This window comes from Mustelus asterias, chromosome 3 (assembly GCF_964213995.1).
Source record: "Mustelus asterias chromosome 3, sMusAst1.hap1.1, whole genome shotgun sequence".
In the NCBI taxonomy this organism is placed as follows: Eukaryota; Metazoa; Chordata; class Chondrichthyes; order Carcharhiniformes; family Triakidae; genus Mustelus; species Mustelus asterias.
In genome coordinates, this window is record NC_135803.1 from 123,580,368 (window position 1) to 123,596,035 (window position 15,668).

General features: G+C 37.7%; 1 protein-coding gene across 2 annotated transcripts in view; it reads left to right on the plus strand.

Moving 5' to 3' along the window:
* cadpsa (Ca2+-dependent activator protein for secretion a) overlaps positions 1 to 15,668 on the plus strand; it is a 511,252-nt gene that overhangs the window by 396,016 nt on the left and 99,568 nt on the right. The window contains exons 20-26 of one of the 2 annotated variants that reach the window (XM_078209519.1): positions 1,738 to 1,894; positions 3,242 to 3,383; positions 8,621 to 8,755; positions 11,321 to 11,476; positions 12,060 to 12,207; positions 14,923 to 14,997; positions 15,412 to 15,495. In XM_078209519.1, the coding sequence (XP_078065645.1) occupies positions 1,738 to 1,894; positions 3,242 to 3,383; positions 8,621 to 8,755; positions 11,321 to 11,476; positions 12,060 to 12,207; positions 14,923 to 14,997; positions 15,412 to 15,495 (897 nt within the window). The remainder of the gene's footprint in view (positions 1 to 1,737; positions 1,895 to 3,241; positions 3,384 to 8,620; positions 8,756 to 11,320; positions 11,477 to 12,059; positions 12,208 to 14,922; positions 14,998 to 15,411; positions 15,496 to 15,668) is intronic. The other variant, XM_078209518.1, reaches the window with a different exon arrangement.

Sequence of the window (15,668 nt, forward strand, 5' to 3'; positions counted from 1 at the left end):
ATTGATGTGCTAACCATTTCTGTGTAGCAGATAGTGTAAAAAAATTGTCTATAGCAAGTTTGATCTATGGATTTGACTGACATTTACGACAAAATAGTGACGAATCTAAAATCGGACTTCTTTATAAATCAAGACTGGGCAAACTTAAAATGTCAAATTCCCTTTTTAAGATATCATTACACTTGATATTGGAGCATCTTAACAATAGCTGTTATTAAATGTAGGTGATTTGTGACATTGTCGTCACATCCAAGGCAATTCTACTGGCCCAAAATTTGCTGGAAAAGGGTATAATGCTAATATTAATAATAAAATGACGTAATCTTTCTTTCCTTCAATTTCTCTTTTGATAGCTAATATGCTTCTGATTCGCCGTATTCCCTTCGCTATCATTCCTATATTTCTTTCTCTATCTTCAAACCTTATTGGTGAAGGAAACATGCTCTAGCTCCTGTTTGTTCCAGATGGCCCATTGACCATTATCAGCTTGCACTTCCAACAATTTGCGGCACAACGTTTTTTCAAACTGAAGGATGAGGAATCATAACAAACAGATGACGCTGTGTGATGTCTCACTCCAGGAAATTCTGGGCCACTTAGTTTATCCCAGCTAGATGGTGGCCCCCACGGTGTCATCTACCAGCTATTGCTTTACCAAACCACAGATTGGGAGCCCTAGGTTTGACTCAGTCTTGGCTGACATTTCCACTTGAGCTCTACTGAAATGCTAAGCACAAATCTTAGGTAGGTCTTGGCCAACAGCAATGAGCAGAGGTGAGCTGACAAGCTGACAGGATAGGAAGAGACATGTTTTGAGATTTTAATTCAGGCTGCGACTTAGAGCCCCTCCACCCCTTGGCCTTAGAGCAACATTACCAGAAACCATTGAAAGGTGCACGGCACTCACTTGTCATCCCAGCTGGAATCCAGAATGAGCAACTTCAGAAGACTACAGAATATGAACATAACATTAATTCCAAAATTCAAGCAGAATTTAAAGTGTAGATCAGTTATATAAAATGTTATCTTATTGCTTGTCATATAAGGCCTTAAGAACATATACAGAAGAATCGATGTCAAATGATACTGGCATTATGCCTTTATTGTATAAAGTTCCACTGCTGGCACTGCTCATGTTGCATGTTACTAGCCAGCAACAGACACACAAAAAAACATGCATGCATTTTTCAACACATTCACATCTCAGTCACCCAGAATGTGAATGTAACTCCTCAAAACTCATTGGAAGCCTGCCTCAAAGGCTGGAAAGCATGCACAAGTCTTAGCTGCATGAATATCTGGAGTGCAAACTAAAAATAGCCAAAATACCTAAAAAAGCATTGTCTTGTAGTAAGCTGGTAAATGGCATGACTTCAGTGAGTTATTGTTAAGAGAACAACAACAAAAATCAAACCATTACTGTATTTGGATTATTCCACCTGTATATGTTGCTCACACTGCAAATGATTGTAATGTCCTATACTGTGCAAAGATTGGGAATACAGACCCTACTTCTCCATCGGAATGAATTGGATTGAGAAAGAGAAAGAGACTACTGTTATTGCAGCCTCATATCAGAATTCTTGTTTCTTTACAATAACTCCTTTGATTCCCTAATATGAACATCTACCCTATAGAATTAGACTCAATCCAGATTACTACAGAGCTTTATGAAGTGGTTACGAGGTTTTATTTGTATTCATTCTTATTTTTTTCCTCTGGCTTTGTCCTTCGAAGGCCTTTGCTTGGTGGTCAGACTTGATGGTTGAACATGCAGAGACTTTCCTGTCCCTGTTTGCAGTAGACATGGATGCTGCTTTGGAGACACAGGCCCCGGACACCTGGGACAGCTTCCCATTATTTCAACTGCTCAATGATTTCCTGAGGAGTGATTGTATGTATCACGTTTCAATAAAATGTTTCATTATTCATGTTTTACCATTATTTTCCTGATTCATTTTAACCTTATTAATTCACTTCTATATGATAACAAATCTGGATCCGTTTTTATTTAGCCACAGAAATCGCATGTAATGGGGTTTGAGAATATGTGGGAAGATAATTAAAGTGCATGCTGGAGTAAAAGCCTAGAAATTGGACCTATAGAGGCGTAAAGCAGGCACAATGAGAGCCAATTCTGGAGATTTACGCTGTGCAGTATTGCATCGGGCTATTCTTCCGAAAGCCACCCAAAACAGAAATTAGGCCCTTAGCATGCGCTAATGAAGAGACTAACCTTTTTGAAAATTAGGCTAGACTGAGCAAGCACACATTGAGCCTTCCCCGCTCAGGTTTTCCGCACGTCTAGATATGGTCTAGCAATTGGCCACCGCCCAAAAGGTAAGTCCAAATATTTTTTCACTTTCCCCTGGAGCTGCACAGCACCCGTGACTGCTATTGATTGCAATCAGCTCTGCTCCCACTGTTCTACACTCCTCCTTCATCCCACCTTGGTACTGGAGACTGCTGCCGGAATTTGTTCCCACAGAAGTGGCGACATAACAGGCACCAGTGGTTCACGTACTCCCCTTAGACACGACTTGAAGAAAATTTCAGGCCGGTCATGGCTACGCAGTTCAGGTACGTGTTGCAGTTGTGCTGCTGCCTTTATGCCTGAAACCAGGTGCTGATTTTTTCGTTAATTCCACAGTGATTACAATAAGCGGCTGATAATTGTAAACTGTTTTTAAAATCTATCCTGTCTCCCATTCAGGTTCTTCAAAGAGTACTACCTAATGTTGTTGGAGAGGATGTATCACAGATTCACCAGAATGATATGAGGGTTAAATAATGAGGACAGTTTGCATAAGTTTGGCTAAAATTCCCTTGAGTCTAAAAGATAAAAATGCTTAAAGTGTTTGCCAGAATAAATGTGGAACAACTATTTCCTCTGTGGGCGGCATCAAGAACAAGGGGGCACAATCATATAATTAGAATTGAGTCATTCAGGAACAAAATCAAAGAGCACTTTTTGTTATTAGCGGTGTAGAAATTTGGAACCCATCCCCAGAGGGCTCTTGGTCCCGGACATTGGAACTATCAAGATTAAATTAGATTGTTGTTGAGGTAAGGGCTTCAAGGGATATGAAGCAAAGGTAGGAAAATAGAACTGAGGTGCAGATGAGTCATGATCAGCTCAAAGGTGGAACAGCTATGAAGAGTTGAATAGCACTCTACTGTTCCTTATCTTCTATGTTCCTAATGTAACTTAATAAACCTGTTTATTAATTCTCAATTTTAGATAATCTATTAAATGGAAAATACCACAAACACCTTCAAGATGTCTTCGCTCCTCTTGTGGTTAGATATGTCGACTTGATGGAATCATCAATTGCACAGTCGATTCACAGGGGCTTTGACCGAGAATCATGGGAACCTGTAAAGTAAGGGCACCTCCTTTGATATATTTTTGGTTTGGATGCTGATGGATGAAGATTTACACATGGTAACTAAATTTCCTGCAGTCAGAGCCAAGATAGTAACTTTTTATGTGAACGAGCATAGCATCTACAAACTGAACTTCGTGATGCAAAATCAAATTAACTATCAGCATTCAACTTAAGGGAAACTTTCAGATTGTTTTCAATTTGCTATAATAATTTTGTTGATTAAGTATTGGTTGTTTCCACATTGTCCAGAATGTTTATTTGCTTTCTCGGTTTCTTCGAGCAGTCTAAGGTACTGGTGTCCCCAGTGCAGAGACTCTCAATGCCTGGACTGAAAACTGTTATGCTAAAACAAAAGCAGTCAAAACCTATATTTGTCATGAGTGAGAGCATAATGCGACAATTATAAAGTTTTACTCATTCATTTCGTTTAATCAGAACACACATTCAGTTGGTTGGAAAGTCTGGGTGCAGATATTCCAATCAAAATTCATGTTAGTTCTGTGAGGAGTAATTTGATGGATAAGGAGAGGTGAAGGTTCCAGTAAATTTAAATTAAAAAATAAAATGAGAAGAGGGTGTGTTTTCAAGATAAAGTACTTAAGTTCTGATCAGAAACCTAAAAGTGAAAAAGTCAATTGGAGCCTTTAAATATTTCACATTTAGATTACCTGACTAAGTTTTAAAACTACATTTAACAAACATAATTAAGCACAAAGTAAAATCTTTGAATGGGCGGCAGGTGGCACAGTGGTTAGCACTGCTGCCTCACAGTGCCAGGGACCCGGGTTCAATTCCGGCCTTGGGTGACTGTCTGTGTGGAGTTTGCATGTTCTCCCCGTGTCTGCATGGGTTTCCTCCCACAGTCCAAAGATGTACAGGTTAAGGTGGATTGGCCATGATAAATTGTAGTGTCAGGGGGATTAGCAGGGTAAATACGTGGGGTTGCGGGATAGGGCCTGGGTGGGATTGTTGTCAGTGCAGCCTTGATGAGCCAAATGGCCTCTTTCTGCACTGTCGGGATTCTATGATTCTATGAATGTTGTGATCCATAAAGATACATGAATTAAAAACCATGGGGGTCATTTTCACTCCGTATGCAGGTGGTTTTCCCCCTATCCTTCCAGTGCCATATTGCACCGCTGAGAATTTGTTCTGTACTTGATATCATTCAGCGATCTGCCGACATAACTTCATCCCAGTAAAAGCATGAACAAAAGTAAAGTAACTTACATTGGCAAATGTCTCTCATTTTCCTCTAATGACTCAGTTAGTAAATAAACCTCCCAATCTGAAATTGAGCCAATCTGACCAGCAAGGTTCTATTTTTGTACAGACACAGAAGCTTAGTCATTATCTCAATGAATTTGCAACCCAAGGTTCTGAGTTCAATTTGGGAAACTGAATCCATTAAATCTTATCATTAGTGTTGAGACAGAGGGCGTGGTATTAAAACTTAAAGTTTATTTATAGTCACAAGTAGGCTTACATTAACACTGCAATGAAGTTACTGTGAAAATCCCCTAGTCGCCACACTGTTCGGGTCAATGCATCTAACCTTTAAATAAGTGCTTTGCATCTATCTTCACTAAGGAAATGGATGTTATCACAGAAAGAAACGTAGGATAGGACAGTAATAGACAGAGAAGATGTACCAAAAACATTAGCATTACTGAAAGTTGGTAAGGCACATGATCCAGATGGAATGCATTCTAGGTTGCTAATGGAAAGAAAAATAAAAGTACCAGAAGCATTGGTCACAATATCTCAATCCTCATTAGATACAAGACTAGTGCCAGAGGACTGCAGGGTTTCTAATGTTATGTTATTCAAGAAAGGGGAGAGGGATGAACCAGGAAACTCCTGGCCAGTCAGCCTAACAGCAGTGGTTGGAAGTTTTGGTACCATTATCAAGGACAAAGTAGACTTCAATTTGGAAATGTATGGGTTAATGGAGAAGCAGCATGAGTTGGTTAAATGAATTGGGAGGTTGTGATGTTTAAGGCTGCAGATGGGTAGGAAGAAAGATAGATTAAAACTTAGGGAAGGGCTGACACCAAATTGGCAAAAGGCAGCCCCTGAAGACAGAGCTCAATGTCCTTTGAAGAATTTATTTTAAAAATCAGGTTGCCCACTCCCATTCAACTACCCATGCCAAACATATTTTGATGTGGGTAACCTGTTGTCAGGGTCAATTGACCCAAAAACAGAAAATGCTGGAAAATGTCTGCAGGTCTGACAGCATCGATGGAGGGAGAATAGAGCTAACGTTTCAAGTCTGAATGACCCTTCATCAGAGCTGAAGACAAAGATGAGATTTCTCCTGTAAGAGTATGTGAGGGGTGGGTGGGGGGGGCAGTTGTGTAGATGACCAAGATGTCATAGACAAAAAGACCATGGGAATTTAAATGGTGGTGATAAGGTCTGAGAATGGTTCTAATAACATCTATTAAAAGATTGGAATAGGTAAATGGCAGCACAAAGATGCAAAGTGTCAAAAGATAACATGAGGCATTTGGCAGATGGCCCTAGTGGGGTGGGGGAAGGGTTGGTGGAAGGCAAGATTTAGAAGTGGACAAATGAAACAATCTATTCTTGTTTCAGATTCCAGCATCCACAGTATTTTGTTTTTTAAGCCTGATTGACCCTTGATTATCTAATTAAACATGGCAAACAACTACCAATTTTGGCATCCACTTCCCCCCAACCACCACCCCCCCCCCCCCCCCAATATTATGGGGGTGAGCTCAGGGGTGGGTGGTGAGATGATGGAGTGGGCACCCATCCTATTTTATGTTTCCCCCCCTCCCCCCACCGAAAACACACCCGGCAGTGCCAGATAAAATGCAGCCCATAGTCTGATTTCCTATGAAAATTAAATAGTTCCCAAAGTTCTTGATATTTTTACACTTGACACAGATTGTTTACATACATTCTGGTAAAGTTTAATTTGTGTTCTTTTGGTAACCAACAGGTGTTAATTCATACTTCAATATAAAGTGCAGCTTTGTTTGTCTTAAGTATGGACTTGAGTCTAAAGGTTTCAATTAACTGAACATTAATTGCATGTTGCCAATGAAATCCATACAAACTGGTCAGTGCCATTAGTATTTATGACATCTATACAAATAAGTATCATTGTAATTTGCTTTTAGGGTATATTTATGATTACATGCTGCGTATTAGATATCCTAGTAGTGTGTTGTTATACTACTTTACAACTTGCTATTCCTGTTCAGTTTAGCAGTCTACCCTCACAGGTAAAAGATCCCACGCTCAAGTTTAAAGGCCCTGTATCATTTTTCCTTTGGCAATACTGTCAAACTTATGCATAAAACATGCCATTTGTGCCTATTCAATGGACACTTGGATTCTGTCTTCCTCTGCCCTGCTGCTAATAAATTGTAGCAATGTGGAGGTAAATCTGATTCTTCCCTCATTTTGCCTCTAAATGGTACTGCACTCAAGCTTACTCCGATGTCTATCCCTGACTATGCCTAAAGAGGGCACAGTGATGTAAATCTAATGCAAATGAGTGTCAGGCTATTGCAGCTAATACCATGGGTATCATTGACAGGCACATTTCACAGGCACTCTGTCCCATTGCATAAGTGATGATGATGATTCCTGGACTGTTGTTTAAACCTAATTCACCTTAAGAAAGAAGCTAACCTTGATTTTTGGCTTTATTAACAAACACTAATTTTGCCAGTTTAGGAGCAGTAATGTAAGAGCACTGGGGAACTAGATTGTTCAAGCCAATCTTTCCCAATCCCAGTTGAATTCCCTTTTTTGATTGACAAGGGAGTCGAGGGTAATGGGGAGGGCTGACAGGAAAGTGGAGTTGAAGCCACAATCAGATCAGTCAGGATCTTATCAAATGGCAGAGCAGGTCCAAGGGGCCCAGTGACCTACTCCTGCTTTTCATTCTCGTGTTCTTGCATTTTCTTTGAACTCAGTATGATCGAAGGCATCAGTCTTTATCCAGCTGCCTTGGCATTGACTCCAGCTAGTGAATCTATCACCAAAGTGAGGTCCATCATTTCTTGGAGACATGTAACGAATGAAAGAACAACTCTAGTGTCAGAGGATGAGTTTTCTAGCATGATGTTAATACTATTATTCAACTAATATGGATGGAAAACCCACACTTGGCTAGTGGGATAAATTTACAATATCAGAAATGTGCAACTTTTTGACTATAAATGTAGTGAATTGAAAAAGTTGCTGACAAAGTTACCAGGCTGTTCTGGTTCCAATGTAATATCCATTTCTCTTATGACATGTACTGTTTGTGTTTTTAGATACTCAATAAGGTTAAAAGTAAGGGTTGTTGCTAACATTGCTAGGAATTCTGGATATTTGTATGTATTTTTATATACATTAGTGATTTATTTTTGGCCTCTTCTGACATCGTAACAATCCTGATTTTCAGCTATTTGATTACATTTTCAACTTTAGCATTTTGAAAAGGCAATAATTATATTGACTCCTAAGTTTTGCATTTAACCTGCGTTACCATGAACCATACATTGTATCCATAGAAACCTATTAAGATTCGGTACCCATTACAAATTAACACACAAAAGATCCTCATTATCCATTTTATCACAATTATTAAATGCATCTCCAGCAAAAGGCATTAATTTGGTGATAGTTCTGGAATGAGAGAGAGTTCTACACTTCCGTACATCTGCACATATCCTTCCAGGGATACTGCCCTTGGATGTAGACAAATATTTTTGGGGTTAAATTTTGTGATGCACATACATATATATAAAGTGAAATTAGAAAGAAAGCTTAATTAATCTGGCAACGGGTGCTTATAAAAGGCAGAAACTGCACACAAATCGAAGAGTACTCCACATTCAGGGAAATTGTGAATGTAAAAAAGATGATTTTTATTTAGTGATTATTTAAATGTAATAACATATTTCATGGCACAAGTTATGTTTTTTTTTGTTTCTGTCAATAATCTGCTTCTAAGCTTCTTGATGCATTCTTATTTTCTCTAACTTTACTTGTTTCTCACTGCTGCAGACTCAGAAAATCCACAGCAAGCAGGCATCTCACATGCACATGCTTCAATAACATGATTTTTTTTGTAATTAGTTTTTTTTATTGCTGTGAATTTTTTGATAGTTTTGCAGATTTATTTGGGGGTCACATGCTTCCACATCTGCATCTACATTGTCACTGTTATGGTATTTTCTTTCTGTCTGTTTCTTCCACAGGAGTTTAACAAGTAATCTTCCCAATGTGAATCTACCAAATGTGAATCTCCCCAAAGTACCAACCCTACCAGTTAACCTCCCACAAATGCCTAGTTTTTCTGCTTCGTCATGGATCGCCAATATATATGATGCTGAGTGTGTATTCAATACACGTTAGGTCTGATTTTTCACTTATAGTAACCTGGCATGAATCTGTCCTTTAGTTTTTTTGCATTCAAGAAGTTGGGTACAGGTAAATTAAACCAGAAATACTATTAACCCTTCAGTGGGGATATGCTTTTTAGATTTCTCAATAAAAGTAGCGAATAATGTGCTTATGTACTTAAAAAGTTAACATTGCCTTTTCCTAATTTTACAAATAATGTTTTTTAAATTAAATTTTGAACGAGCATTTTTCCCGAAGATTTTGGAATTGATATAATTTTGGAAGCCTGTATCTAATAAGAATCTGATTCAGAAATGTTTGCATCTATTGGGAGTGGAAAATTCTCTCAGCAGTGTTTTTCAGTTTCATGTATATGCCAGCCAATATGTAACCCAGGAGGTCTCACACAACACTGACGATGTATTATATCAGACTTTATTAATCATCCACATTGATATTAAAAAAATTGCAGTTCCAGCACAGCTCCTGTGTGGTTGCAAGTCACCTCTTTGCCATACTTAACATATAAACATCTTATTACAGTATTCAGTGTCTGACAGATCATCAAATGTACCAGCCAAAGCTTTACTATTATTTTTTGCTGAGGCAGAATTCAACCCCCCTAAGCCTCAGTGGGTTCGACATGGTGGCCGGTGGTTTAACTGCACCAATGTTTGGCTGCCAATACCACTACTATATAATTAGGAACGAAGCTACTAGATACAAAAACAGAAGCTTTTTTTTTGGTACACTAAGATGGTTGATCCCCTTGTAATTTTTGCAATTTTTGTAAATGCCCTGATTTGAATTATTTAAAAGGAAACATTTTAACAAAGTGATGTGTAAAGTTGTTAACATGAATGCACATTTAACAGTTTAAATGTGTTTAAATTGCTCAAAGCACAGGATACAGCACTGCATAGTGGAATCATTCCAAAAACAATAAAAAGCATTTTCATGCCGGGTTGACTATATGGAAGACTAGATTAGGAAACGCGCGAAAATGGAAAGTATAAGTGCTTTTCCATTTTCCTCTGTTTGCATGCTGTGTGATAGTTTGGAAAGATATGGATCAATCATTAGAGGAAAACTAAGTTAACAACCACTATCAAACCTTACTGGAGTGCACCCCATTCTCATTGCCGGGCTCTCAGTTCTAGCACTATCTCAGATTTTAGACTACTGGATGTTGACTCACAATGTATTTGTGATATATTTTATACTCTGTTATGAGACATTTAATATAGCATTCAACTCATTATAACGTGGATAATATTTGGCTCCTGAGATCTATTATATTGAGGATGGAGTGTATTTTCTATAGTGCTTCTGAGAAATAAAGCTGCTAACACATACAGCTTGTAATCATTGATTGTGTGGTTGTGTTCTTGGTTCCCCAGAAGTAATGGCTTTAAACTTCAGTATGCTCGCAGAAAGTGCTTTGTTGTGACATGGATATGTTATGTCAAAATTCAGTAGACTAAAATGTTTGATTCTATATCTTTCCAATGGAACTGGACTATTTCCAACCCCTTTCGTGCAATATTTCCAATCCTTACCATGCAGTAGATAAATTACTTTAACTGTAATTGCTGTAGACAACTGATAAGAGTCCCGAAAAACAAATGAACCCTTTTAGGAATATGTTCCTGTCACCACAGAGTTCCCAGAAGGTGAGGGTTACCTTGGCATGCTGGGATATGGTCTCATCCCACGGTAGCTTTCTCCACGCTCTGAAGCATTCATTACTTCAGTGCAGCTGGCATCCATCATATTGGAAACGCACGCTGCCATATGTTGTTTCTGAAGATGATGCCAGCAATAATGGTAATGCATGGTGTGTACAACATCTAAAAAAAAGTACAGTGTTGGCATTAGTGGTTTGCGAGGATGCATTTCATGAGACGAGAAAATGTGTTTCAAATCTCACAGTGAAGCCAAGCTGCTCGAATTTTGAATTACATGGGTACGTTTCATCAAAGGGTATTGGTCATTATTCGCCTACATATTCTGACGATGGTCAGGATTTACTGTGGAGAAGCATATTTGAATATTTCAAAATCATTCAGTCATAATGTCCCAAAATACAACAGCTATTGGCTATGTGGCTTAAATTGTTACAGGTCAAGGGAATAGCAAACCCTCGCCCACCACTAGTTACCACAAAGCCACCTGAACCCCAGCAGCTAGTTGTTCTTGTTTTTGAGAGACATGTTAAGTATGCATGAAATCACAAGACAAAATAACCACACATGCCCTTGTGGTTACAAAGCCAGGTTACTTTTTACCATACACTTTTAATAAACATACTTGTTCGCCAGCAATTTCTAAAACTTTTCCTTTGCAGTTGGATGAATTGTTAAGTGTTATTTAGCATGAGACTACAAACCAGATAAGGTGTATGATAAAAAAAATCCAATCTTTGACAATGGAGACCTTCTACCCAACATCTTTCCTTTGCTTAAGACTGCTGTGTACCCCAGGCATTAGTCCCCATAATCAGTGACAGTAGCCTGAGCCTGACTCTTGACGGCTATTTTCCATGTTTTTTGCAGCAATGGCTCAGGAACGTCAGAAGATTTATTCTGGAAGCTGGATGCTCTGCAGACCTTCATTAGAGATCTGCATTGGCCAGAGGAGGAGTTTGCAAAGCACCTGGAACAAAGACTAAAGCTCATGTCCAGCGATATGATTGAGTCATGTGTTAAAAGGTTAGGCTTTATACAGAGGAAATCGAAAGCAAGCCCAACAAGTATTTGTCTGAGCGCATAATCCCTATTTAGTGGATTATCTGTAAGATTTAATTATAGGTAACGATTGCCAATTTAGAAAGAAAGGAACCCTTGCTGTATTACAGCGGCATGCTTGACATAGCACGTCAATCAGTTGCTGTCAACAATTCTATATTATGTCCATTTCCAAACGTAATCTGATTTAGATATTATATGGGAATATTCACCAGTAACATGGTTAGACCCAAAAATAGGAACAACATAGTTAGAGAGGTGGTGTGAAGTATGATGCTAGAATCTCACAAGCTGCCTCTACCAGTTTCATTGGAGGTAGAAGGAAAAAAATAATTGGAATATTTTAGGCAGTACTGTACAGAAAAAATAGAAAGATATCTTTGGGGGCCATTTGTAATTGACACTTTTTCTATTAGGTTATGATGAATATACAATGAACATAATTAATATTTTCAATAAAAAGTACTATTTGTATGCTTGTAAACATGTCCCTGGCAGATGGCCCCGAACACTCTTTCAGATTTTAAAACAATCCTTTCTTTCATAGAACCAGGATTGCGTTTGAAGCCAAGCTACAGAAGACAAGCAGGTCAACAGATTTCCGTGTCCCACAGTCAATATGCACCATGTTTAATGTGATGGTGGATGCCAAGACACAGTCCACAAAGCTTTGCAGTATGGAGGTGGGCCAGGAAGTAAGTTAACACTTTTCCACAAAAATAATTATTTCCAATAAGGAGCTTTCACTATAACTCAGGTTCAATTGTAGCACACAATGACCAAATTATACATTTTAATGCAAAATATTTATGCAGGATATAAAGAAGAATTATATTCTGTATAATTCTTTAAACATTACAGTATGTTCTAAGGTGGCTACTTTAACTGTTTGAATATTAAAACTGCTACAGTTACAAAGCATAAATGTTTACTTATTCAAGGGTATCTGCACAGTACAATCTCTCTAATTTCATTCTGGAATAATATGACATAGAATTAAATAAATATCTGCAACTACATAATGTTTCTGATTTGACAGGATTTAACAAACTAACATGTTTCAAATAATAGCAATTCCGGTTCTCCACTCCAACAAGGCTTGTCACTGGAAATGTAAGATCAGCAAACATAGCTCCAATGACTTCTGTTTTGTTGTTGAGCTTTTATCCAGTAACTGAAGTTTAATCTGGTTATCTCTCATTAAGAATTTTCACTGACTGTTTATTTAGCTTGTATTTCTTTGAATGAATTATTTGCAGAATTTATTTATTGGAAAATTAACCTGTCAACTCTGTGTCATCCTTGATAAACACAGGACTCAGTGGAAATGACACATACTTGAAGCAAAATTCAACAAATATCCAAAGCTGAATTTTTAGAGTTCAAAATGCAATGCACTTTTTAATCAACAATCACAGAATTGTTTAGCACAGAAGGTGCCCAGTCAGCCTATTGTGCCTATTTTGACTTTTTGAGAAGGCTATCCATTTAGTTCCACAACTCGACCTTTTCCAATAACTGTGCAAATTAGTCTAATTCAAATATTTGCCCTTTTAATAAATCCTTTGACATCTGTTTCCACCAACCTTTCCAAGCAGTGCATTCCAGATCTTAACAAATGTCTGTGTGGAAAAAGTAGCTTCTTATCCCTTAGTTATTTTACAAATTATTTTAAGTTAATGGTCTCTGGTGACAATAAGAAACAATTTCTCCCTAATTACTCCATCAAAAACCATTAGAATTTTAAATATGTCTATCAGTTTTCCCCTAAATCCTTCTCTAAGGAGAACAATTCCAGGTTCTTCGGTCCCTCCACATAACTGAAGACCCTTCCTGGCATCATCAATGTAAACATCCCCTGCAACCTTCTCAAGTTCTTGATATCCTTCCTAAAATGTTATGTCCAGAATTGTAAACATTGCCCTACCTGAGGCCTAACCAGCGACTTATAAAGGTTTTTCATAACTTTCCTGTTTTGTATTCAATGCCCTATTTACAAAAGTATATTTACAAGATAAACAACAGCACTATCAAATATAAAGTCCTTGAAATTGCATCGGGGTCCTTATGGCTTCCTGGTAATGACAAGAAATGGTTGTTTTCAGCCAGTTATACAGTGCAGCCCCGTTGTAACGCGATGGTTGGGGTCTATAAAATGTTATCGCGAATGTTATCGGGGTCGCGCTAAATCGGGGTCGTGCTAAATCACTAAACCGGAAAGAGCAAAAAGAAGGGTCCAATGATTCATTGTGTCATATCCGATTTCGCGCTAAATCAGGGCGCATAAAATCGGGGTTCCACTGTACTTTATCTGATGGCACGTCTGCCAAGCTCCAACTCATTTACAGCGGGGTCTGAGAAAAGTCCGTGAAACATTAGGACCATAATCTTTGTGAAGATTATATTTTTCATGCATTAAATGATAGCAGCCTTTATTGAACGATGAGCTTTAGTCAGATTTGTACATCAATCTTTTTATTATTTCAAACTAATTAAACTAAATTAATAAGGCTAATTAAAAATTAAGGCAAATTAAATCAGATAAGAATAAATATGGCTTCATTTCAAGATAAAGTAAAGATATAATAGTGCCATTGTTCCTCTGTTAAATTATAGATTAGTTATTTAGTTGTAAACTGTATGTACTCGGGAAATTGAACTGTTGTTGGCTGTGCTAGTTGCCTATCAGAAACATGCTATATCCTGAAGGAAGTAATTCTCACATTGAAAAGCTCTTTCTGGAAATTAATAGGTAATTCTGCACATGTAACACTGTGCTACTGTTTTCTCAATTGAAAGTTGATTTGTGAATTATTTAAACATAACTCCAAATGAATTGCAATGGATGTATTATTGAGGCTGAATTACTGGTTCAGTTTATACAGAGAGGAAGTATAATTTTAATAAACTAAGATTTGTAATTTTAGAACTTATTTTTGCTGCTTATTACTGATTTAAGATTTATTTAAAATTAATTTTATAGGCCATGTTATGTTGTTGGAGAATAGTATACAAACACTTAAATATGTATTTCTGGAATACCACGATTTTAGGAGAGACATTACCCATTCAGATTAGATAAGCCCATTCCTTAATTAAAATAACAGAGAGGGGCAGATACATTAAACATTTGATGCCAACAGTACACATGATAACTACAGGGACATGTTCTTCATGCCTAAGCTTAAAGTAAAGAGGCATTCTACACTCAGGTCTTTCTTTGTGATTTTCTAGAATGCTGGTAAGAGGTGCATGAATGTGCCATGGGACAATTCACTCCAGATTCTTGCTGTGGGGCTGATTTACTTAAAAGGGTATGCTCATAGCAAATGCGTTACCAGGTCTCGGCTAGCATGTTGTTTTACAAGTGAATATCCCATTTTGCCCATGTGTTTTTCTATTCTTTTCAGCGGCAATACCATTCTAAAATTGATGAGTTAATTGAAGAAACTGTCAAAGAAATGATAACTCTCATGGTTGCAAAGGTACAGTGCAAAATGGCGATTAGGACTGTCTTAGAAATCCGAAATCTCAATAAGACACGCTTAACAGTTAAGCCCAGTAGGAAATTTCACGCAGGCGATATTCAGAATTGGGCATCTTAAATTTCAGACAGAGATAGTAGCTAGTTTCATGGATATACCAGATTTAAAATGCAACTTTCAAATGTCACTCTCTAATTTCTTGAAATGTTTAATGGAATGATTAGCAAGTAACTGGTTATTATTGTAATCATTGCGAAATGTCACTTAGTTGATGTCAAGCACATATCACCACCACATATGCCAAAGCTTAGATTCTTCAACTTGTGAGGCAACAATTATCTTTATAAAACTAGAGGAAACAGAGCTGTTAAACCCAAATAAGGTAATGTGCTTCTAATCATTTTCTCTCCTTAGTTTGTCACTATTTTGGAAGGAGTACTGTCCAAACTGTCCAGATACGATGAAGGGACACTCTTCTCATCCTTTCTGTCATTCACTGTAAGAAAAAGATGTCTTTTAATTAATTTATTGTCCTTGGTATTATTTAGACAAAATGACAATCGAGATTTCTTCTTATTCAGAAAAAAAATTGGAAATATCCTCAGTTTTCAGTCAATGATGCTGCATTTGCATTGCAGGGTGTACAGTAGAACCTCTGATGTACATACTGC